We start from the raw sequence: 26,482 nt of genomic DNA on the forward strand, positions 1-26,482 counted from the left end.
CAGCATTTTAGCTCAGGAATGTAGGCAAAACCAGATTTTGATTTGTATACTTAGAAACTAATTTGCTGACTACAGTGGTCCCTGGACATTGGGTATTATCTAATATTATCTAAAGTCTGTCTGGAGCTTAATCCTTTATTTATCTGGTATTTATGAGTAGAGTATTACAGAAGATGTTCTATGAATTGATCGTAATGGTTCCCTAGAGGGCTGTATAGTCTTATAAGTAATCACTGGTTTAAAAAAAAAGTGAATTATGCATTGGAGCACTGATCATTTACTGAAACCCCTAACAACTTTTTGCTGTATATTATCCAGCTTTACCTTGGAAATTGGGATGACTTTTGCTAATGTGAATCTGATTGTCCTGGTTTCTTATTGCAGAGAGACGACATTCAGTGGATCCATGAACTCTCTGTCTAAACTTATTCACTATGTAGGGTGGCTGTCCACTAATGCAATGCGCTTGGAAAGCAACAGTACTTTCCTGCTACACTTTGTTTTGGATTTCTATGAGAAGGTAGTACACGTCTCATTTACCCTATCTAGATTGTTGTGATGGCTTTCTGCTGTACTTGTCTGTTATTTAAATTTTATTTGCAATCATTAAGTTGGGCTATGACCTTATTAGCATAGTTAGAATAACCTACATATTTTGAAGGTAATGATTCTATTTTCACCTGAATAACTGACTTTCATAAAATAAATTGGAAAAACAAATGCTTTTTTGGGAAAAGTCAAGGTACCACTTTAATAGACATTCTCGTGTATGATGCTGGCCCTAGGCAGAAGTCTGTCTCTAGCATCACTTTTTGATCATCCCTAACCCCTGGCAAAAACTGAAAGTACCTTCAGATCTCTGCTCCACCTTTCAATTGCCTTGTTTCTCCCAGTACCTATGATTCTGGTCCTGTTCTATTGTTTTATAGTATTTGACCTGGACAGAACTATTATGTAGGAAGTAGCCACTAATCTCAGTTTTTCTGGCCTCCTCCCTTCCCTAATACCTAGATGTCTTGTGTTGCATTTGCTTAAAAGCATGCTCCTTTGTTTTCCATGTTGACAGCTAGTTCATATGATAAATCATTATTTATGGGACTTAGGAGAAAGAGATGTTCTCTTCCCCTTTCTCTCCAACTCTAAAATCTGTCCCCCTAAAAAAAGAAAGATTTGAATAATCTTCTAAAAATAATCCTCGGTGATAAGTTTAATGTTTGGTGAGATACGAGGTTAGACAATTAAGTTCTCAAACTCATCCTAGAAAAAGTGCTACATACCTCATTGCTGAATATCACTATGGTCACCTTCTAAGTACTCCCCTTGGGAAGCTATGCACCGATGCCAGTGCCTAGTCACCCTTCTGAGCAATTCTGGAACTCTTTTTCTGGAATGGCCATCAGAGCTGTCATCATATTACCCTTGATGTCCTGAATGTCATCAAAATGTCTTCCTTTCAATATTTGCTTTATCTTCTGGTAAAGAAAGAAGTCATTGGGGGCCAGATCAGGTGAGCAGGGAGGGTGTTCCAATACAGTTATTTGTTTACGGGCTAAAAACTCCATCAGAGACAGTGCTGTGTGAGCTGGTGCAGTGTTGTGATGCAAGAGCCATGAATTGTTGGTAAAAAGTTCAGGTCGTCTAACTTTTCCATGCAGCCTTTTCAGCACTTCCAAATAGTAAACTTGGTTAACTGTTTGTCCAGTTGGTACAAATTCATAATGAATAACCCTTCTGATATCAAAAAGGTTAACAACATTGTTACAATAAGTTCACGAACTGAATTGTCAGACCTCGAACCTAATTGTCAGACCTCGTATTTTTGTTTTGTTTTGGTGAGGTACGTTTTTAAGCAGGCTTGTGGCTACCTATTCTATGTATGAGTCGGGCACTCTCCAACCTGGTGTTATATCGCTTGTTCTCTACTGATGATTCTTTGGGTGAACTTGGTTGAAGGGTTCTGGGGAATAATCTATATACTGATGTTATCATTCTTCCCAAAAGGTGTGTGACATATATATAAACTATAACCTTCCATTAGTGGTGTTGTTTCCTCCTGGAATCTTCTATCTCGCACTCCTCAGTCTGGATTCCAGTATCCTGAACCAGCTCTGTTACATTATGCACAGGTACAAAGCCTTTTGACTGGTTTATGAATTAGTACATCATAATTTTATCTTCATTTTTTCAAGTGTGAATTTATAAACACACTATAATAAATTTGTTGTATATGATACAGTAAAATATTAAACAGTGAAATGACTAGCTATTTTCTGCCAGGGCCTATGGAAATAGGAAACATTCCATTCTTTTGGAAATGACCTTCCAATATGAGGCTATTTTAACCGTGGTTTGTTTTATTGTTTGTTTGTTTGTTGTTTTTTAACATGACTATGGGGGATATAGATTTTTAAAATTCATAGTTAAGAATCTTTTGTGCAGTGGTACTGCTGCACTCAGCATTGTTAATTCTCATTGCTGTGTCTTAAAAAAGAGTTAGTCATTTACTGACAACTGGTTTAGGTCTCTGTAGCATCTCTAGCGAAAATAACATTTTCTGGGGGGTGAGGGGGTGTTGTCAGTTACATGAAACTGTAAGTATTATTTCTGGTTCCTTCTACTTCTTTCACTTATGGACTGAAATGACTCTTTTTAGTCCATAGGTGTAGACTCCTTTAGCATAGCTTGCAGGATTATGCCAAGGTTAAAATCTTTAAAAACTAATTAGATAATAGTTCTCAGGCAAGAAAAAGAGATTGCATTTTTAAATTTCCTCTTTATCCTTTCTACTGCACCTTTTTTCCACATTAAGAAAACATGGTCTGTGTTAGTGACTGCTTTTTTATTTTAATTTTATTGGGGAACATTGTGTTTCTCCAGGGCTCCAAGTCATTGGAGGGTGCAGCTCAGCTCCAGGTCCAGTCGAACCCACCATCCCATGTGGGAATTGAACTGGCAACCTTGTTGCTGGGAGCTTGTGCGCTAACCAACTGAGCCATCTGGCCTCCCAGGATTGTCTTCAATCTAGTTTGGAGGGCGCAACTCACTGGCCCATGTAGGAATCGAACTGTCAACCCCGTGACTGACTGCTTTTGAGCCTCTATTAATTCCTTGACAGTGAAACATTAAAAGCATTTCTTTTATTATTTTCTCTTTCGTATTGAAGTATAACTTAAATATTGTTACATGCATATCTTAAATTAGCCACCAATGATTTTTATTCCTTGAGGAGAATGTACCAAAACAAGTTAAAAACCTTAACTGGACAGTTGGATATTTATGTATGTGCATATCTGCATGTATTTACATTTAAAATATACACTTTTATTTACATTTTACATTTCAAAGGCATTTAATGTTAAACGCTCATTCTGTTTGTTCTCCCTTTTAGATACCGTAAAAATTTAATAGCTGCAAAGAAAAATGAGTCGGTACTAAAGGTATGAATGATAAACCTCTGTGTTAAGTCACCATTGTTTAAAAATTGAGTATAGATATTTATGATCTGTTGGGAATATGAAGGAAAGGAAGAATAGGTGATAATGACATTTTTTTTTCTTTCCCAATAGTCAAAATCAGAGTTCATATTCAGCAGCAAGACCTATGAAGAATATAATCACTATTTGACAGCCATGGTTGGTTGCCTGTGGACATCCAAACCCTTCCAGAAAGGATCATATATTGACCCTGAAGTCTTTAAAAATATTGGAATAGAAAAATATAAAAACAGTTTAAATTTGGTTCAACACCCTGCTCTATTGAGTTATGCTGTTTCCTTTTTGCTACAGGTAAGGATATTTAGATTTTACATGGGAATGCTATGATGGCAGAAATAGGAAGTGCCATATATTTAGTGTGTCTGAATTGCAAAATGTGTTTAGTCATTCCTTTTTGAATACCAGCTAAATTTTGGGCATTGTGGCAGGCTATGGGGAATCAAAGTTAGCTTAAGTAAGTCTCCAAGAGCTTGAACTTGTGGCAGAGACAGACTTGTAAACATTACTGCATTACGGTGTGACAAAGAGACAAAAGGTATAGTTGTGAGAAAGATGGGGGACTGATTATTAGTTCAGTTCTGCTTGAGTAGAGGTGGTGCCAGGTAAGAAAATTCTGCAGAGAAGTGGAAGATCTCATAAAATCCTTCCAGACAGATGGAAAATGTAGGCTAGATAATATTACAATTAAAGTTGGAGTCTTAGTCAAAGACTGTTGATTATTTACTAGATTGATGTCAAAATACAGGAGGGGTTGGGTCAGGGTGTTCTTAGGACTTTATTATCGCCTTGTCATTTCCAGGATTATTAATGACTTGAGGAAGAACTCAGTGTGCGTATCAAATGTGTGGATGACACAACAGGGTGGGATTACAAACACACTGATAGTCTGGATTTAGAATTTCCTGTAACAGACTGGAACATCGAGAAATCTAACAAAATGGGGGAAGTTGTACAGAATGGAGGAGATATTCATTGAATAAATGTTTAATATATGCATGCAGCAAACCAGACACTGGTAAACAAGACACATCTGGGTGTTGCCCTCATAGAGCTTGCAGTTTAATTGGGGAGGTAGTCATTAAACAGACATCTTAAAGATCAATGAATAATACATGGAAAGTACAGAAGGTGGTAAAAAATATACAAGGGTGCTAACCCAGTTCAGGCTTTACAGAAGAAGTGATGCTAATTGGAGTTTTGAAGGATGAGCATGAGCTTGCCAAGACAGGAGCAGTATTTGAGGGAAAGTGCAGATAGTGGAGGGAACAGCAAACTTTTTCTGTAGAGGGCCAGATTGTAGATATTTTGGGTTTGCAGGCCATGTGGTCTCTGTTGAGACTACTCAGCCTTTTTCATTGTAACATGAAAGTGGCCATAGACGATTGGTAAGCAAATGGGCATAGTCGTGTTCCAATAAAAGTTTCTTTACAAAAACAGGCACTGGGCTGTGGGCTATGGTGTGCTGCCCCGATTTAGAGCCTGCCATGTTGGAGGAACTTAAGTAGGGTTTGAGCAGGGATTCTACTCTGACTGAGCAGCAGCAGTTCCCAGAGTGTCTTTCCAAAGTATACATCCCTGATTGCTCCCACCGAGATTCTCTTTTAATAACTCTAGGGTGACATCCAGGATCTATTTTTTAATATAATTATTCTGATCAACAAGGGTTGAGAGCTGCCAGGCTAGACTATATAGCATGTTAGGAAATAAGGATTTGAAATGTAGTCAAGGACCAGATATTGAAAAAAGTAATATGTGTCCTGCAAAAACCTATTGATTGTTTTCAATATTTGAATGAAAATTATATTTTTAAGTACATAGAGGAATTTCAGAGGTCATACAGTTTAGTGATTTTCTGATATTCCTTCCTCTTTTTTTTCTTGCCTTCATAACTTGCCTGATTTATCATATAATATATAAAAACTTGTTTCAAATTAATGGTATTAGTATTACTATTAATAATGAGATGACTGCATAAAATTTGAAATAATTTTGTTCTTTTTGCTCCTGGACTAAATCCTACTACAAGTCTACAGTGCACATACTATATTTTACGTACAGCTGAGTACATTTGTTTCGGTTTGTTTTCATGTTTTAGATATTGCATTTTTTCTTGATTCAGTGTTCTTTTTTATGTTTTCTGTCTTCGTTTTTATGTTTCCTGTCTCTTTGTTGAAGTACTCCCTGAGATCATTGAGCATCCTTAAACCCGTGTTTTGAACTCTGCATCTGGTAGATTGCTTTCCTTCATTTTGTTCTTTTTCTGGTTCTTTGTTCTGTTCTTTCATTTGGAACGGTTTTTGTTTGTTTGTTTTGTTTTGGGGTTTTTTTTGTCTCCCCACTTTGGCTGTCTCCCTGTTTGTTTCTATGTGTTAGGTAGAGCTGCTATGCCTCCCAGTCGTAGTAGACGGGCCTTATGTAGTAGGTGTCTGTTGCAGTTCAGTGGCACAGTGTCCCTGGTCACCAGAGCCAAATGCTCCGGGTGTGTCATTTGTGTGGGTTGTGTGTGCCCTCCTGTTGTAGTTGAGCCTTAGTTGCTGTTTGCACATTAGTGGGAGGAATTGACCCTTGGACTCATTGGTTGTGAGCACTGGCCGTGACTATAGTGGAGGAGCTGTGGTGCACGGGCTGACCCTGCAGAGCAGGATTTGCTGCAGCAGGGCTCTGGTGCCTGCCCAGTCTGCCCTTTGGGTGTGTCATCCTTGGACGTGGCCGGGTGATGCTCCGTCTTGGTCCAAAGCTGACCACTGGACTTGCCAGCCCTAGGGCCTCCTGATTGGGGCCATGCTGCAAGCCATGTTCAGCTGCAACCTGGCCCTACCCGGGGCCACCTGGCATGAGCCACAAAGCAATCCGATGATGGCCATCATCTGCACTGGCTTTGGAGGTGCCGTGAGAGGCCAAGCTGTAAACCATGGTTGACTGCTGCTAATGCCAGGCTTGGGGCTGCTCATCCAGAGGTACAGAATACACCGAAGCCAGATGCTGCTTGTTTGGGTTTTGTGAACATTTAGAGATTTTAGGAAAGTCCACAGCAAGAGCCAAGACAGGCTGTTTATATGGAAAAGCCACTGGAAGTGGCTTGAGTGGGCCAAAAGTTGGGTGGGGCAGGGTCTCAGGAAATCACTGGGGCTTGGTGAAGGAGCAGTGTTACTAGGTTGGTAGAGACTCAGATATAGCGACAGCCTGCATCTGCACTTTGAGAGGTGGTAGGGCTCAACAAAGAAACAATGGATTCTGCCAACACTTCTGTCTGAAGTGTTGCTTCCTTTTTTTTTTTTTCCATTCAGTGTTACTTCTTTAAACTAAGTAAGCATTTTTTATAATCTGAGTCTGATAATTCCAGTATTGAAAGTTTCTGTGTGTCTGTCTGTGTTGCCTCATTTTCCTCTTGCTTCGTAATGTAGCTTAATTTCTATGTATGTCTGGTTATCTTTGACCATGTGTTGGGCCTTGGTGTATTTTTTTTTTTTAGAAAGAATTAGAGATTAGAATATCTTTCTGCAGAGAGAACTTTTATTTGTTTCTGACAGGTACCTAAGGGTGCCCTTTTTCTGGGACTACCCTAATCCAAGTTCTGTGCTTGAGATTCCCTGCAGGCGGACAGACTGCAAGTGAACTCTTACCTTGAAGTTGTAGCCCTTTGGTTTTCTACTAGTTTAAAGTCAGGGAAGTGTTCCCACTTTTGGCAAACCTGTACTTTGACTTTAGTCACCTAAGCCCTTCAAAATTGTAGCAGTACAGTTCAGTTTTGCAGCTGATTCCTCTGGATTGGCAAATGTCCTTAGGCCAAGAGTGATTCTGAGTATTAAGTTTGCCCCTCTTGGTTCCATCTTCTACATTTTGTCTTACCTTACCCCAGATTTTGGCATTCCTTACCAGCATTAGCTCTTTGTTACTCTTTTTGCAAAACTTCTTTTTTTAAAAAAAAATTTCAAACATAGAAAAGTGGAGAGAATAGTATAATAAACTGCCACATACCCATCACCTAGTTCGGTCTCTGCTCCCACCCAGTTTTATAACCTCCAACACCCAATTCTGAAGCAAATACCAAATATTATACAATTTTGCTGTAAATGTTTCATATACCTATAAAAGACAGGGGCACTTTAAAATTTTTTCATCTTCATTTTTAACAGTTTTAAGATATAATTCAAATACCATGCAATTGACTCATTTAAAGTATACAGTTCAATGACTTTTAATACATTCACAGAGCTGTGCATCCATCATCACAATTTATTTTAGAATATTTGCATTATCCCAAAAAGAAACCCTACATCCCTTAGCCATCACTCCCTAGTGTTTTCATCCCCTCAGTCCTAGGCAAACACTAATCTACTTCATAGCTGTGTAGATTTGCTTATTCTGGAAATTCATAAAAGTGGACTCATGCAATATATGGTTTTTTTGTGACTGGCTTCTTTCACTTAGTGTAATGTTTTCAGTGTTCATCTTTGTCATAGTATGTATCAGTACTTCACTTGTTTTTACTGCCAAATATACTTTTGTGTGGATATGCTACATTTTGCTTATCCATTCATCAGTTAATGGACGTTTAGGTTATTTCCACTTTCTGGCTATCATGAATGATACTTCCATAAAGACTTGTGTGCACCATTTTTTTTAGACCTGTTTTCATTTCTCTTGGGTATATATTTAGGAGTGGGAATGCTGGATCATATGGATCTCTATGTTTAACTATTGGAGGAACTTCAAGACTGTTTTCCACAGTAGCTGCACCATTTTACATTCCTACCAGCAATGTTAGAGTGTTCCATTTTCTCCATATCTTCTCCCAAACTTGTTATCTGTTTTTTTTTTTATTCTAGCCATCCTAGTGGGTGTGAGGTGGTATCTCACTGTGGTTTTGATATGTATTTTCTTGACATTCAGCATTCTTTCATTCGCTTATTGACCATTTGTACATTTTCTTAGGAGAAATGTTTATTCAGACCCTTTATTTTTAATTAGGTTTTTTGTGTTATTCTTTCTGGCTTATAGGAATCATTTCTATATACTAGATTCAAGTCACTTATCAGATAATGTGATTTGCAAAAGTTTTCTCATGTTCTGTGGGTTATCTTTTTCCATTTTTTGGTATCTTTTGAAGGACAAAAATTCATAATTTTGATTAACTCTAATTTACAGATTTTTTTCTTTTATCACTTGTGCTTTTTTTCAATGGTTTTTAATGCCTCCCCATTTCCTCCTCCTCCCAGCCCCTGGCACTTGATTATTTTACTTTCATCATATAAGTCATGTCATGTAGTATCTGTCCTTCTGTGTTTGGCTTATTTCACCTAACATAATTTCCTTTAGGTTCATTCATATTGTTGTAAATGACAGGATTTCCTTCTTTTTTAAGGCTGCATGATATTCCATATATACCACATTTTCTCTGTTCATTCATCTGTTGATGGACATTTAGGTTGCTTCCCAGTCTTGGCTGTTGTGAATAATGCTGCATTGAACATGGGTGTACAGATAGCTCTTCAAGATCCTGATTTCAATTCCTTTGGATTTGAATCTGGTTGTTCTATTTTTTTAAATGTATTTTTAATGATTATATTTTAAAACCGTGAAATTATGGGTATTTTTAGAACTTTTTTTCTTTTTAAAAATATATGGAACACTTCACAAATTTGTGTGTCATCCTTACACAGAGGCCATGCTAATTTTCTCTGTATCATTCCAATTTTAGTATATGTGCTGCCGAAGTGAGCATGAGAACTTTTGCTACTTTGTTTTTTTTTCTTTTTTAAAATAATTTTTATTTTTCAATTGCCGTTGACATATAATATTAGTTTCAAGTGTATAATGTAGTAATTAGATATTTATATAACTTATGAAGTGATCACCCCAATAAATCTAGTACCCATCTGATTACAATATTATTGACTATATTAATTGGACTATACATCCCATGATTATGTTGTAACTACCAATTTGTATTTCTTAATCCCTTCCCCTTTTTTACCCAGTCCCCCAACCCCCCTCCTATCTGGCAACCATCAAAATGTTCTCTATGAGTTTGTTTGTTTGTTTATTTTGTTCTTTAGATTCTACATATAAGTGAAATTATATGACATTTGTCTTCCTCTGTCCAACTTAACTCCAGTCAGCACAATCCATGTTGCTGATGGTAAGATTTTGTTCTTTTTTATGGCTGAGCAATATTCTATTGTATATATGTACCACCTACTCTTTATCCATTCATCCACTGATAGACACCCAGGCTGCCTCTACATCTTAGCCATTATAAACAATGCTGCAATGAATGCATGGATGTACATGTCCCTTCGAAGTAGCATTTTGGGTTTCTTCAGATGAGCAACTACTATGCTGTTTTCATAGCAATTATACCAATTTACCTTTCCGTTAACAGTGTACAAAGGTTGCCTTTTCTCCACATTCTCGTTAACACTTGTTATCTTTTGTTGTTGTTTTTTTTTATAAAAGTCATTTTAACAGGCATAAGGTGATAGCTCATTGTGGTTTTTATTTGCATGTCCCTGATGATTAGTGATGTTTAATAACTTTTCTTATTACTGTTGGCCATTTGTATGTCTTCTTTGGAGAAATGTCTCTTTAGTTCCCTTGCCCATTTTTTAATTAGGTTATTTGTTTTTTTTTGCTGTTGAGTTGTAGGAGTTTCTTATATACTCTGGATATTAACTGTTTATCAGATATATGGTTTGCAAATATTTTCTTCCATTCAGTGTGGCTGCCTTTTCATTTTGTTGATTTTTTTCCTTTGCTGTACAGAAGCTTTGTAGTTTGATGTTATCCCTCTTGTCTATTTTTGCTTTTGTTATCTGTGCTTTTGGTGTCATGTCCAGGAAATGATTGTCAAGGCCAATGTCCAGAAGCCTTTTCCCTATGTATTCTTCTCAGAGTTTTATGGGTTTTAGTTGTTTTTTTCTTTTTTTTTTTTAAGTCTTTAATCCATTCAACTTAATTTTTGTGAGTGGTGTAAAGTAGGGGTTCAATTTCATTCTTTTGCCTGTGGATACCCAATTTTCCTAGCACCATTTCTTGAAGAGACTGTCCTTTTACAATTGTGTATTCTTGGCACCCTTGGCACCCAACTGTCAAAATCAGTTGACTGTATATGCAGGCATATATTTCTGAGTCTCGATTCTGTTCAATGGGTTTTTGTATCTGTCTTTATATCAGTACCATACTGTTTTGATTACTGTGGCTTTGTTATATATTTTCAAATCAGGAAGTATGATGCCTCCAGCTTTGTCCTTCTTGCTCACAATTGCTTTGACTATCCAAGATGTTTTGTAGTTACACAGGACTTCTTTGATTTTTTTTTCTATTTCTGTAAAGAATGCCATTGGGATTTTGATGAAGATTGCATTGAATCTGTGCATCACTTTGGCTAGTTTGGACATTTTTTTTTTTTAATTAAATTTATTGGGGTGACAATTGTTAGTAAAATTACATAGATTTCAGGTGTACAATTCTGTATTACATCATCTATAAATCCCATTGTGTGTTCATCACCCAGAGTCAGTTCTCCTTCCATCACCATATATTCGATCCCCCTTACCCTCATCTCCCACCCCCCACCCCCCGCCCCCGTTACCCTCTGGCTAGTTTGGACATTTTTACAATATTCTTCCAGTCTGTGAACACGGGATATCTTTCCATTTATTTGTGTATACTTCAGTTTCTTTCATCAGTGTTTTATAATTTTCATTGTAAATATCTTTCACCTCCTTGGTTAAGTTTATTCCTAAATATTTCATTCTTTTTTAAAACTATTGTAAATGGTATTGTTTTCTTAATTTCCTTTTTGGATAATTGGTTGTTTATGTCTGACTTCTGCTTTTAATGTCATAGCTAAGAAATCATTGTCTAACCCAAGATCATGAAGATTTACTTGTATGTTTTGTGTAAAAATTTTATAGTTTTAGCTCTTACAGGTTTTTGATCCATTTTTGCATTAATTTTTATGTAGGATGTGATACAGGTGTTCAACTTCATTTTTTTTGCATGTGACTATTCAGTTGTCCCAACGCCATTTGTTGAAAATACTCTTCTGCCCCCATTAAAATGTCTTGGCATACTTGTTGAAATCTATTGACCGTAGGTTTGTGGATTATTCAGAAATCTCAATTTTGTTCCATTGATCTATGTCTATCCTTATTCCAGTACAACCCTGTCTTGATTGGTATAGCTTTGTAATAAGCTTCGAAATTGGAAAGTGTGAGACCTCCAGCTTTGTTCTTCTTTTTCAAGGTCGTTTTGGTTATTCTTGGTCCCTTGAAATTCCATATGAATTTTAGAATCAGCTTCTCAGTTTTTACATAGAACCAACTGAGATTTGGATTGGTAATGTCTTGGATCTATAGATAATTTGGATAGCATTGCCGTCTTAACAATGTTATATCTTCTAATCTATGAACATAGGATGTCTTTCCATTTATTTAGGTCCTCTTTAGTTTTCTTCAACAATGGTTTGTAGCTTTCATAGTATGAGTTTTATACTTTTATTAAATTTATTTCTAAGTATTTTACTTTTGACGTTATTATAAATGGGGTTGTTTTATTAATTTAATTTTCATTTGCTTTATTGCTTCTGTATAGAAATGCAATTGATTTGTGTTAATTGACCTTATATCCTGAAACCTTGTTGAACTCATTTATTAGTTTTTATAGCTTTTCAGTGCATGGGGTTTTCTGTATACAAAATTATGTCTTCTGCAAACAGATAATTTTATTTCCTCCTTTCAAGTCTGGATGCCTTTTATTCTTTTTTTCTTGCCTAATTGCATTCCCTAGAGCCTCAGGTGCAATGAATGTTGAAGAAAAGTGGCAAGAATGAACAAGTTTATTCTTTTCTTGATCCTGGAGGAAGCAATTCAGTTTTCCACCAGTATGATGTTAGGAGTTTCCATGGATGCCCTTTATCAGGTTGAGAAACTTCCCTTCTATTTTTGGTTTGTTGAATGTTTTTATCATGAAAGGGTTTTGGATTTTGTGAAATGCCTTTTCTGCTTCTACAAACATGATCACATGGTGTTCTTTTTTTGCCTTTTATTCTATTGATATAGTATATTATGTTAATTGATGTTCAGATGTTTAACCAACCCTATATTCCTGGGATAAATCCCATTTGGTTGTGGAGAGCAGTCCCTTTACATGTTGCCAGATTTGATTTCCAAGTAGTTTGTGGAGACTCAGGGATATTGATTTTTCCTTGTGGTATCTTCGTCTGGTTTTTGTTTCAGGTTAATTTTAGCCTCATAGAATAAGTTAGGAAGTATTCTCTCTCCTACTCTTTGGAAAAGTTTGTGAAGGATTAATTCTTTAAATATTTGGTAGACTTTACCCGTGAAGCCCTTTGGTCATGGGCTTGTTTGTTTTTGGTTTTTTTTAGTGGGAATGTTTTAAATTACTATTCAACCTCTTTTCTTGTTACAGGTCTATTCAGATATTTTATTTCTTCCTGAGTCACTCTCAACATTTAGTTGCTTCTTTCTAGAATTTGTCCATTTCCTATAATTTATCTAATTTATTGGTATACTTTACAATACGTTTTTTTCTGTTGTCATTAGTAATTTCCCTCTTTTCATTTCTGATTTTAGTAATTTAGTAATTTTTTCTCACTTATTTAGTCTAGCTAAAGGTTTGTCAATGTTGTTCTTTTTGAAAGCACCAACTTTTGGTTTCATTGCTTTTTCTCTACTTAATTTGTTTTAAGATTGTAATTGTGGTTAAATACACATAACATAAAATTTACTGTCTTAACCATTTTTAAGTGTATAGTTCAATGGCATTAAGTATGTTTACACTGTTTTGCTACCATTACTACCATCTGTCCACTGAACTCTTTTCATCTTATAAAACTGAAACTATATATACTAAATAATATCTCCTTATTGCTTCCTTCCCATAGCCCTTTGCAGCCTTCATTCTACTTTCAGTCTCTATGAGTTTGACTACTCTAGGTACCTCATATAAGTGGAATCATCTGTATTCGTCCTTTTGTAAATAGCTTATGTCACTTAGAATAATGTCTTCAGGGCTCGTCCATGTTGTAGCATGTGTCAGAGTATCCTTCCTTTTGAAAGCTGAAAAATATTCCATTGTATGTATATACCACATTTTGTTTATCTGTTCATCCTTTGATAGACATTTGGGTTACTTCCAACTTTTGGCTATTGTAAATAATGCTGCTATGAACATGGTTATAAAATTATCTGTTCAGGTCTTTGCTTTCAGTTCTGTTGGGTTTATGCCCAGAAGTGGAATTGCTGGGTCATACGGTAATTCTGTTTTTACTTTTTTGAGGAAACACCATACTCTTTTCCATAGGAATTTCCATATGAATTTTGCATTTATATAAGCAGTGCACAAGGGTTCCAGTGTCTCCATGTCCTCACCAACACTTATTATTTTCTGGGTGTTTTTCTTGGGCTTAGGGGTAAAAGCCATTTTCATGGGTGTGAGGTGGTGTCTCATTGTGATTTTGATTCTCCTTTCCCTAATTAATGATGTAGAGAATCTTTTCATGTGCTCATTGGCTGTCTATATCTTCCTTGGAGAAATGTGTATTCAGGTCTTTTGCCTATTTTTAAAATCAGGTTATTTGGGTTTTTTGTTCTTTTTTTGGTTGAGTTGTAGGAGTTCTTTATATAAAAAGTTTGGATATTAACCCCTTATCAGATACATGATTTACAAATACTTTCCCCCATGCCGTAGGTTGCCTTTTCATTCTCTTGATTGTTTCCTTTGATACATAGAAGTTTCAAGTTTGATGTAGTCCCATTGGCTATTTTTTGTCTATTTTTGCTTTTGTTGTTTGTGTTTTTAATGTTATATCCAAGAAATCATTGCAAAGTCCAGTGTCAAAGCTTTCCCCGTTTTCTAGGAATTTTATATTTTAAGTCTTACGTTTAGGTCTTTAATCCATTTTGAGTTAATTTTTGTATAGGTGTAAAATAAGGGTCTAACTTTATTCTTTTGCATGTAGATATTCAGTTTTCCCAGCACTTTTTGTTGAAGAGTCTGTTCTTTCCCCCTTTGAGTTGTTTTGACACCTTTGTCAAAGATTGTATTTGACCATATACATGAAGGTTTATGTCTGAGCTCTCTATTCTTTTCCATTGATCTGTATGTTTTCATTCCAGTACCACACTGTTTTAATTACTATAACTTTTTAGTAAGTTTTGAAATCAGAAAGTGTGAGACTCTCTGTTTTTATTCCTTATTTCATTTATTTTTGCTCTAATCTTTATCATTTACTTCCTTCTTGCTTTAGTTTTAGTTTGTTCTCTTGTTTCTAGTTTCTTAAGGCAGTGGGTTAGATTATTGAATTGAGATCTTCCTTTATTTTTAATGTAGGTGTTTATAGCCCTGACCCCTCAGCCACACTCACTAGGAAGGAGCCGGTCATGGCTCACATGCCCCAGACACTCACTGTTCTTATGGAATTTTAGTAGATTTTCTTCAATAAATATTTTTATATTTGCCATATGCTCTTAGGACAATTTCCAGAGACATTAAATACTGGATTTTTAAAAAAAAATTTTGCTAGTTTTGCCCATTTTGCTAGGGAATGGGTCCACAGAACTCCTCATGACCTCATCCTGGAAGTGGAAATCCACGTGGGCACTGTTTATGATAAAATAACCACTCTCAGTTTCTTATATCCTTCTAGAGGCATACTGTATACATCTTTGTAAATGATCTTTTTCAACACTATACATACTTTTCTGCTTCTTGATTTTTTGACTTCATATCTTGGCTTTGTTTCATATTTTTACATAAAGGGCTGTCTCATTCTTGTTGAAGTCTAGTATTTCATTGTATGGATCTAACATAAGTTAAACGTATAATTTATAATTGAGCATTTAATTTGTTTCTAATCTTGTTATTAAATTATACTCTAATGAATGTTCTTGAACTATATGCATCATTTTAAACACATGTAAGTGTGTCTATTGGATAAAATTGGTCCAAGTGGAATTGCTTTCAAAAGGGTATACCTTTTTAATTTTGTTATGTACTGTCAAATTGCTTTTAGTAGAGGTTATACCAGTTTACATTACCGCTAACAATGAATGGGTGCCCATTTCTTCATACCCTGTCAACACAGTTTCATTGAATTCTTATTTGGAAAAGCATGTAATGAATCATAGAGTGGAATTGATTTTCATAAGTCAGTTTTTTTCCCTAGACTGTGTGTGTGTGTGTGTGTGTGTCTGTCTGTCTGTCTGTCTGTCTTAGTTATAAGACTCAGCCTCTAAAGTAGTAAATAGTATCAACTTGGATATAGGTAAGCAAACTTGTTTTGGAGGATCAAGAATTGATATATTCTTTTAAATAGAAAATATTTTTTACAATGTTTAAGGAAGGTTAGTTCTGGATTTTTAAATTCTAGTGGCATAGAACACATTTGGCAGAAGATGAAACTGCCATTTTTATAATTGATGATGTTTCTATGTGGTTCTGAAAGTAGGCTTTAATGCCAATCTTTTTTTTGTAAAGAGTGCCTTTTGAGCCCTAATTATCACCAACTAACGATTCATTATCTAAGTATCTTACTTTTGAGATGGTAAAAATAACCTCTGATACCTACCATGTTAGTATGATTTAATTTTGACAGTTTTATTTTACTGAGTTATCACACTGTAAATACTTCAAATTAGCCAGATTTTTAGAGATAATTCAGTAAATTTAATGTAGCCTATCGGTTCTCAGTGTCAAAGAGCTCAGCTCATTTAATGAGTTCAAATATTTCGAACATTTGTAGAGCTTACATTTCAGGAAATTCTGAAGCTCTAGGTTTTCTTATCATAAATTACCTTTGAATTAATGACTAGTTGTTTCTTTGTTTACTCATTCAACAAATATTTATTTAGTGTCCACTATGCTTCTGGCATTGGGAATACAGTACTTAAGAAGATAGATACCATCTCTGCCCAAATGGAGTTTAAACACCTGATGAAAATAAACACTATGCAAGTAATGAAATAAGTAAACATAATTTTAAATTTTGAGAAAGGCTACAAAGGACATAAACAGGGTGGGATGAGACAGCAAGTGACTGGAGAATTATCAGGGATGGGTGTTCATGAAGGCCTTTTTATGGAGTGACATTTGATCTGAGGTTTCTTCTAAAAGATGAGAATAAGCCGGCCTAGGAATATCTGGAAAAAGAGAGTTCCAGGCAATGGGAGCAGTACAAGGACTCAAGGGATTCGAGGGAAAAAGGAAGTACAGTTTGACTTAATGGTTAAGGGGCAAGAGGGAGAATGGAATGCCGTGAGGTTGGAGAGATGCAGGGCCATCTACCTTACAAATCTGATAGCAGTGCCATGGGGAAACAATTAAAAGATTTTTAAGCAGGGTTGTAGTATGTTCTGAGTTGATGTTTAGTAGAGATCACTTTGGCTTTTTCATGGAGGATAGTTATAAGGGGAGGCCTGAGTGGAAGCAGGGGCACCAATTAGGAGGCTGTTGGTGGAGTCTAGATAAGAGATACTGATAGTGATTTGTATTCAAGTGGTGATAGTAGAGATGCATAGAAGTGGACTGACGTGAGATATACTCGTATTACAGAGGTAGAACAGACAAGACTTGAAGATAGCTTAATTAGAAATGGGAATGAGAAAAACAAAAGGACTTTTGAGTTTTTCGAGTTGAGCAATTGGGTTAATGGGTGGTTTCATTTATTAATAAGAGGAATACTGATGAAAGAACAGGAGAGGTTATTTTGGTTGTTTGGGAAGGCAAGTTGACAATCAAGTTCTGTTTTGACCTACTTAAGTTTGAGATGCCTATTAAGACATTCAAGAAATATAAGTAGGCTGTTGGAAATAGGGGCTTGGAGCTCAGGAGAGAGGTTGGAACTAGAGAAATAAATACAGAATTCATCAGCCTGGACAATATTTCATCAGTTCCAAAAACACACTTTTTTTTTACTTTTTAACTTCTCAGAGATCAAGATGCGTCTCATCTTCTGATTGATGTCAGCCAAGCTGCAATCATGATGTAGTTGTCATTTGTAGTTTTTGAGAGTGCACAGGCAGATTACCAGAATTACACCTTGCACAATGGATGTCAGCAGCTTGGGGAAAATTTTTGGAGACAATAGTGGAGCACTGTTTTAAGTCTCAGAAACCAGATGACTTAGAGGAAGAGGGGAGGGAAGGATACATGTTGTGGACTTTTTTTGAAACAGGGACCAAAAGCTGATTAGCTTTATGTAACTGGCACCCCAGCACCAGTAACTTTTAGTTCTTTTAAGAAATGCTGCATGACCCACACTCTGGCACAGATGACGCTATTTTGTGAACACGCATAGATATCCAAAGTCAAGTAGTAGAAAAGTAATTCAGAAGAGTTGGATTCTAAATGTGAAGTTTTAGAATTACTTTCACCACTAATTTTGTATATATTTACCATTTCATGTTTATAAAAATGATATATGATCATAATCTGCCTACATCTTGCAGTTATTATAAAATTTTTAAAAATTCTAAGCGTTGAAAAGGCATTGTGTTATATATAATTTAATAGGCAGGTTTTTCTTAGTGATGAATAAAAAAATGTTTGTAAGAATTGACGGCATTTCAATGAAATACAATAGGTGATAGTTAAGGCCAGGGAATAAATGGGGTCACTTAGGCCTGAGTTCTCGTAAAGAATTACAGTTTTATAGCTACTGTTTACACAGACTGCTTCACCAGACTTCCTCCTCTTCCTTCAAGACTCAATTCGGGTATCTTATTCCTCTGAAAAAGCCTTCTCTCTGATACCTTCCATTGCCACCCCAGTGGCTGAACACAGAATTTTAAAAAGTGAGACCATAGATTAGCAAAATGGTGCTCACTTTATCCACTGTGGTTTTACTTTTCTTCTGTTTGTGCTTCTAGGAAGAAATGTGGAAGGTTATGGTGTGTGTTTATTCAAAAGGAATTCAAGACTGATGGTAGGAATAGAATGTAGCAAATTAATCAGACAGTAAAGAGCCATCTTAGTGTTCTCGTAATTTTTGCTAACCGAATATTTCTATCCCCATATGGACACCCTTCCTTATTTTGTTTTTTGTGTGTTTTTTTTCTGTTGTTTTTTAAAGGACTGGCCAGAAGAAAGGACGGTAGACGTGAGCTCTATTCAGGTAAATAAACTTATTTTAATCATGTCCAGGGAATTCATACATCTTCATATCAATAAAAGAATTTATACCTTCACTTTTTCCCAGATCTTAAGTCTGCTGCCTCCACAAAGTCAAAATGAAATGTTTGCCTTCTGAATTTATTCCAGTGACTTTTAGGTGAATTTATTGACACATACCCTCTACAGTCTTCTCTAAAGATAAAACTATGCATGGTTTTGGCTCTTGTTGTGACCATGTGTCTCATTTTAGAATACAGTTGCATGTATTTATAGTGTGACTATAATAAGGCCAATTTAACAAAAGCATACACAGTTGTCTCATTATTATAGAAACCCTGATGTGTACATATTTAACATAGGCAGTAATATAATAATGTCTGCTCCTGTGTTATCTATTTCACAGTGGGTGGGAATAATGACCCATTTCCATTTCACAATACTTACTCAGTTGAACAGCTAAATTTTTTTGCCAATATAGTAAAAAGAATGTGTAGCCCTTAAACTTTGGGTACTTTCTGGTCTGAATGTTACATAGTGACCAAGTTGCAATTATGAACCTGTTTCCTCTGAGCTAACTCAGTATGTGCATCCAGGATGCAGGGAACCTTTCCTCAGCAAAGAAGAGGAAGTAGAGAATAAACATAGTAAATATTTGATAAGTAATTATCCCCTTTTTTTGCCTACAGGGAAAGAAATGGAACTGGTATTTGGACTATTTATTTTCAGAGGGGCTACAAGGCTTGAAACTTTTCATAAGAAGTAGTATCCATCGTTCTTCTGTCCACTGATCAGAGAGCATAAACCCCATGATCGACATGAAATGCATGCTGATAGAAATAAACGGAGCATACTGGACTAAATTCCTTCCGTGTTGCTAGAGAGGCCAAGTGGCTCAACTTGAGTTTCCATATTCTTTTCACCAACAGACATCCTCAGGGTGTGCTTGGACTAGCCTTCTGTCCATGGCTCAGGAAAGCTTCGATGTGGCTAACTTTGTTTTTCAGGATCTAGAGTCTTTAGCCCCCTAGTGAAAAATGATTTCATCATCAAGTTCTGCCTTTCACCAAATTATATATCAAGAGATACATCGTTATGTGCTGGGGTTTTTTACATTCTTGTGGAGTATAAACTGCGCTGATGGAAGAGAGCAGGTAATACAGTGGCAGTTAAGCCACAGACATATTCATGTAAAATACTCTGCTGCCTCCGTGAAACCTCTGTGGGTATTCCCGTTTTTCTTACTGTGAACAACTGCACCGACACCCAGTTAACAGGATACATTTCTAACTCTAAAAGCTAGCCTTAGGTAGTTGGTAGAGTCCTTGGCCTTCACTGGTAGCAATTTGATGAGAGAAGGAAGGGGAGAGAGAATTGTGGGATAATCAAGACATTACTATTTCACGAAACTGCTCTCTTGTGTGTGCGTACCAGTATATGTATATATCCCACTTTTTAAGTCTTCAGGCACAAATAAACTAATTGCAACTTTATTTTCAGGGATAATTCTGAAGCTTTAAAAAAATTATAATAGTTAAAATATCTTGCTGAAAACTTACTATAAAATTTTGCTTCAATGCTACTGAGTAACTCTCCCCCTTTTAATAAAATTCATATCATTTGAGAGAAATCAAGGTGAATTTTTGTTTTTAAGGGCACATTCTTATGGTTCTTTTCTTGGTTTTGTTTGTTTGTTTGTTTGTGTTTTTTTTTGCTTCAAAGCAAAATAAAGCCCTAAACTATATTACTGGATGATGCTCAGAATAGAATCCCATTTATTCATTCATTTTCGGATTCAATACATATTTATTGAGCTTACTATGTGCCAAGTATTCTTCTGTGTACTCGTTATACAGCTGTGGCCAATACAAAGTACATGCTTTTGTGGAATTTACTATATCCTATTGGAGAAGACAGACAATAAAAATATAAATAAACATGTAATATGAGGTGCTATAAAGAAAAAGCAAGGAATAGAGACAGACTGTTGAGAGAATCGCTATTTTAGATAAGGTGGTTAAAGAAGGCTTGTTTGAGCTGGTGACGTTTGCAGAGGCCCTATTGAAATGAGTGTATGAACCATGTGACTATTTGGGGAAAGAGCATTCTGGAAAGATGTCAAGGCAAGTGAAAAAGCTTAAAAATGTTAACTTACTTGGCCTGTTTGGAGAATAGCAGAGAGGCCAGTAAGGTTACAACATAGTGATTAAGGGAGAAGAATGATAAGAATTGAAATGGGAGAAAGCCAGAGGATAGTTCATGAAAGTCCTTACAGCTCGGTTTGGATATGTCATGGGAAACCATTCAAAGGATTGAATGCAGAGGAGTGACATAATTTGACTTAGCTACATGGAGCTTCAGGGTGAAGGTTAGACTGAAGAGGATTTAGGGTTAAAGAAGAGAGACCGGTTAGGTTATTAGTGTTCCAAGCGAGAGTCTTAGAGTAGTGTGGTTGAAGAGGGTGGAAGAGATGGTTAGATGCTAGATTCAGGCTCTACTTTAAAGGTAGAGAAGATAACATCTGCTGATAACTTGGATATAAGGAGGGGGAAGAGAGCGGTGAAGGATGACTCCTAGGTTTTTGAGCAACTGGGTGAATTCTGGGATGCAGAGGTGAGGCACCTTGGAGGAGGAACAGATGTGGAATCAGGAGTTCTGTTGTGGCCGTGTTAGGATGGAGATGCTGAGTAGGCAGTTGGATATCCAAGTTGGATATCCGAGGTACAAGTGGGAACTGGCAAATTAATCTGGGAGTCATTAGGGAATAGCCATGACATTGGATGAGATCACTTAGTGCAACTAGGAAAGAGAAGGTGACAAAAGACTGAGCCCTGGGGTGTGCCAACCTTAAGAAGTAGAGGAGGAACCAGCAAAATACTGAGAAGGACCCTCCAGTGAGCTACAAGAAAAGTCAGACTTCATTTTGCTGGAAGCCAAGTGAAGGAGCGTTTCAAAAAGTATTTAATGGTGTGGTATGTTGACGGCAAACTTTAGTTGCTTTGAAATAAATATGATAACTTCTGCAATGGGTAATCTCATATAGAGTTCTCTTTGGTTTTTAAGTTTGTACTCCAAATAACTTTCTATTTTGTTTTTCAGAACGTGATATTTTGATCTTTAAGATCACGTAGAACTTTAACTTGTGAGAAGGGATCTGATTATTTAACAACTAACAATATTCAGATTATTGAAGAAACTTTTCTAAACTTAAGTTTACGTTCCAGAAGAAAAAAAATGTTCCCTTAGGTTTGTCATTTGTTCAGTAATTATTCCCTGGGCACCTTTTTGCCCCAGTTTTTCCTTGGTCAATGTTTTAACTCACTTAAGATTATACATATGGCTATAGAAATAGGCCAAACCTCTAGTTATTTGAAAACTTTTTGGAAGACTCTTCGTGGCAAAGTAAAACAAGGTTTATATAAGAATAGCTGTTTTGCTTTGGTGGAAAAGATGTCTAGAAAAAAAATAGAAAACTTGATTTATTTTCCCAATTGTACACAAATAATAGTTTGTTTACCTAGTATTTGCAAAATTGTTGACATTATAAATGTTCACTTAATGTTCAATGCTAAAGTTGTTATTAGATTTCTAACATTTTGTTTTCCATTTTATCGTAACTTCTTCCATGGCATTGGGGATGATCTGGAAAGAAAAGTAGTTCAGTCTGTGGTACTTTACATAACTTTTATTAACATAGTAGAAATTTTCTCTTTACCTTTTATATTACAAAATGGTTTACTAGAAAGAAAAAAATCTCTAAAATTGGTATTAATACCGGGGGTGCCAAAAAAATGTATACACATGATTTGTATTCATCTTTTGTTATTGGTATATATTATTACAATTTTAATAGTTTTTTCCTTTCTTAAAATGTGTATACTTTTTTTGGCATCCTCTGTATTTTTAAGATTTCAGTTGATATTACTTTTCACTTTATTAAACTTTTAGGTTTTTAAATAGAATCATTTAAAAATTCTATTTCTAATAAATATGGCTGCTGTGGGCTGAATGTTTGTGTCTCCCCAAATTCATATGTTAAAGCCCTCACCCCCAATGTAATGGTATGTGGAAGTGGAGACTTTGGGAGGTAATTAGATCGTGAAGGTGGAGCCCTTGTGAATGGGATTGATGTCTTTATAAGAAGAGACAAGAAAAATACGACCTTTCTCTCCACCATGTGAAGAAATAGCAAGAAAGCAGCTGTCTACAAGCTAAGAAGAGGGCTTTCACCGGAACCCACCCTGTTGGAATTCCAGCCTCCAGAATTGTGAGAAATAAATTTCTGTTTTTTTTTAAGCCACCCAGTCTATGGCAGTTTTGTTATAGCAACCTGATCTGACTAAGACAATGGGCAACAGTGTTTAACAGAACATATTGTTGACCTGAATTACCAATGTTTTATTTTTGTAACATTCAGAAAATGATATCTTCCCAAGGATCATAATAGTACATGTGAATTAAAGTCTACTTTTAAGTACATACCAGTAAAACCAATTTTTTCAGCTTTCCAGGAAGAATATTAGTTTATCTAACAAGATTTGGTGCACAGAGCTGAAGGATGGATGTCAAGGAGTCCTTCCATTGCTTCTAGTTCTAGGTTTGTCGTTAATGAATTGTATGACTTTGGAAGTCACTTAAGCACTTTTCCTCTTCATTCCCTCTTTGGTAAAATTTAGATTTTAATGTCTGTTTTTCAAAGGTTTGGCATATAATATGGTAGAAAATCTGAAATTTCATCGAAAAGCCAAAAAGGGGAAAATGATATAAAAATGTTTCCTACCTTTGCAGTATATCCAATCAAAGTGTAGCTTACAGAAATACAATTGAAGACTGTCTATCCCAGAAGGCAGGAGCTTACCGAGATAACATGCCTTTTCTAAGCTTTATCCTCTGGTGAACAGAGGTTACCTGAGCCTTTCTGAAAAAAGTGCTGAAAGTATAAATGTATAAGGACCTATGTAATAGTTCGACATCCTGGGCATTTATGAGTATTCCACCTGAATACAATAGCACAGTTAAATCATGTATGAAATTGAACAATACTGAATTTTTTATATGCTGTGCTTTCCCCTTGTATCTATTTGTAGGCAACTTTTTGTTAGCTGGGTTAACGAGGAAGAATAAAGTATATATATTTTTTAAGTTAGACATTAATTTTAACTTAAAAATTAGAAATTCATTTTTCTGTTTATAATCAGCTTTGTGGACTAAGTTAAATACAGACAGTTGATCACCCGTTTCTGCAGTCAGTTGAAAACTGATGCAGAGGACTTCTAGGTGATAATGTGCAGACCTCAGTGGAACCTCTCCCCAGAGAAACATCTTTCTACTTGGTCAGAATTCGCAAAGACAATCATTCAGAGTCTCTGGAGAATGATAAAATGATTTACAATAAATTGAAAACCATTTATTCAAAATCTGTAGAACTAGTAATAGTAGTAGGACGCAACAACTTATGAGCTAGAGGCTATACCCCAAACACCCACCCAACTCTGGGTTACAGAAGAGGTGTTCCAGTGGGCTCAGCAGCCAAGTGGCAGCTCCCATCTCTCCTACACACTGTTGCATAAAACAGAGGTTCTGCCTAGGAGGGGGTCAGAGAAAACCTCAAAGACTGGCAATACACTGGCCCTGCCTGAGGGGCCTAACTTTATTGTGGAGCAATTTATGCTCCAAGGAACTGTCCAAAATAAAAATCAGCGGAGTCCAAAAGCGTGATATGACACTAATAGAGGCAGAGTAGCCAGAAGTTTAGCAGGGAGATCAGAGAAAGCACAAAGGAGGCCTGTTGATATGGAAGAATGTGTACATGCCTAATACCACATGCAGGAGCAACTGGAGAGGAAACTGCTTTGCTTTTAGTCCTTGACTAAATGTGCGACAAACTTGTAAAGTCCCTGAAGTGTGAAAGCAGTGTCCAGGCCGCACAGATTAAAAACAGCAAAAAATGAAAACCTTATTGATTCAAGGGTTTAAGCACAACTCGGATCAATCAGTGTCTAACTGTTAAATTACTGACCCAGGGATGACCCTCAAGAAGCCAGGTTTAAAGATAATAAATCTTAACAGGAACATTAGAGGCGGCACACTGTGGGGGGGAATAGACTTGACAGATTGTGTCCAGCCAAATTACTAAACAGCAGCAAATCTTGGAGCAGGAACAATCAGTGTCCAGAGCTGCTACAATGTATTGCCTAAACTGTTCAAATTAATAAGAGGTTATAAGACATGCAAAGAAACAGGAGCATGTGACCCATACATGGGGAAAAGACAGTAGAAGTTGACTTTAAGGGGGATCAGATGTTGAACTTGGTGGATAAGGACTTCCAAGCAGCTATTATAAATATGGTCAAAGAGCGTTAAAAAGCCATGTTTAATTAAAGGACTATATGATGACAATGTCTCATCAAAAAGAGTATCAGTAATAGAGTTCATACATATATACACACCAGATGGAAATTCTGGACTTGAAAAGAGGGAAGAAATATGAACGGAGCCTTCGAGAAATGTGTGCTTACACTATTAAGCACACAAACACACTCATGGGTATACCAGAGGAAGAGACAAAGGGACAGAAAAAACTTTGAAGAAATAAGACTGATAATGCCCCAAATCTGATTTTTTTTTTAAAAATCTACACATTTAAGATGCTTGAGAAAATGCTAGCAGATCAAATCCAGCAATATATGAAAAAAATTACACTCCATGACCAACTTGGGTTTATCCCAGTAATGCAAGGTTGTTTTATTAACATCAATGTAATACACCGTATCAAAACATTGTTTAAAGAAAGTAAAACGAACAAAAAAGTAAAACTGCGTCTAATAAATGCATTTTTTTACTCAGATATTTGATACTCATAGATGCGAAGACTGACTTTTGTTAAGGTAGCAGTACTCCCCAAATTGATATACAGTTTCAGTGCATCTCTATCAAACTCCAGCTGGCATTTGTAGAAATAATCAAGCTGATCCTAAAACTCAAGTGGAAATGCAAGGGGCCACAAATAACCAAAATAATACTGCAAAAGAACAAAGTTGGAGACCTCATTTCCCTGTTTCAAAGCTTAATGCAAAGCTGCACTGATCAAGACACTATTTAATGGCATAAGGATACACATAGGTCAATGGAACAGAACTGAGAGTCCAGAAATAAACCCATTCATCTAGGGTCAATTTGTTTTTTAACAAGAATACCAAGACAATTCAATGGGGGAAAGAACAGTCTTTTCAGAAAGTGGGGCTGGGACATCTGGATATCTCCATGCAAAACAATCTGGTTGGACCCCTATATCACATCATATGTAGATATTAACTCAAAATGGATCACAAACTTAAATGGAATATCTAAAACGTGAAAACTAGACAAAATAGTAAACCTTCGTGACCTTGAGTTAGTGATTTTGTAGCTATGATGCACAAAAGCATAAATGAACGAAAAATTCATGAATTTAACTTAATCAAAATTAAAAACTTCTTCAAACAAGACCAAGAAAATGTACAGAAAATGCACAGAATGGGAGAAAATATTTGCAAATCAGATATCTGATAAACATCTTGTATCCAGAGTTTATAAATAACTGTTACAACTCAATAATAAAGTCAGTCAATTAAATCACAGGCAAAGGATCCAAATAGATATTTTTTCCCCAGAAAAGTATGTGAATGGATAATAACATGAAAAGACACTCAACATCATTAGTCATTAATTAAATTCAAATCAAAATCACAATGAGATATCACTTTCCACCATTGGGATGGCTGTAATAAAGACAAGTAAGGATGTGGAGAAATTGAAATATTCATTGCCAACTGTACTATAAATGGTGTAGCCAACTGCAGTACAATTTGGCA

General features: G+C 36.0%; 1 protein-coding gene and 1 non-coding gene across 3 annotated transcripts in view; one reads left to right on the plus strand and one right to left on the minus strand.

Moving 5' to 3' along the window:
- The window catches only part of CENPI (centromere protein I), a 54,824-nt gene extending 31,895 nt beyond the window's left edge, over nt 1-22,929 (plus strand). Inside the window, exons 16-21 of one of the 2 annotated variants that reach the window (XM_019716681.3) lie at nt 385-520; nt 2,002-2,126; nt 3,389-3,437; nt 3,567-3,785; nt 18,592-18,633; nt 19,319-22,929. In XM_019716681.3, the coding sequence (XP_019572240.3) occupies nt 385-520; nt 2,002-2,126; nt 3,389-3,437; nt 3,567-3,785; nt 18,592-18,633; nt 19,319-19,420 (673 nt within the window). In that variant the 3' untranslated portion in view covers nt 19,421-22,929. The remainder of the gene's footprint in view (nt 1-384; nt 521-2,001; nt 2,127-3,388; nt 3,438-3,566; nt 3,786-18,591; nt 18,634-19,318) is intronic. The other variant, XM_088795295.1, reaches the window with a different exon arrangement.
- LOC141569834 (U6 spliceosomal RNA) lies at nt 9,113-9,219 on the minus strand. The gene has a single exon (XR_012493613.1). It is a non-coding gene; the product is annotated as a U6 spliceosomal RNA (small nuclear RNA).
- Nucleotides 22,930-26,482: the final 3,553 nt, after the last annotated feature.

Source organism: Rhinolophus sinicus, chromosome 18, assembly GCF_057876585.1.
Source record: "Rhinolophus sinicus isolate RSI-liver-muscle chromosome 18, RSI-T2T, whole genome shotgun sequence".
NCBI classification, from domain to species: Eukaryota; Metazoa; Chordata; class Mammalia; order Chiroptera; family Rhinolophidae; genus Rhinolophus; species Rhinolophus sinicus.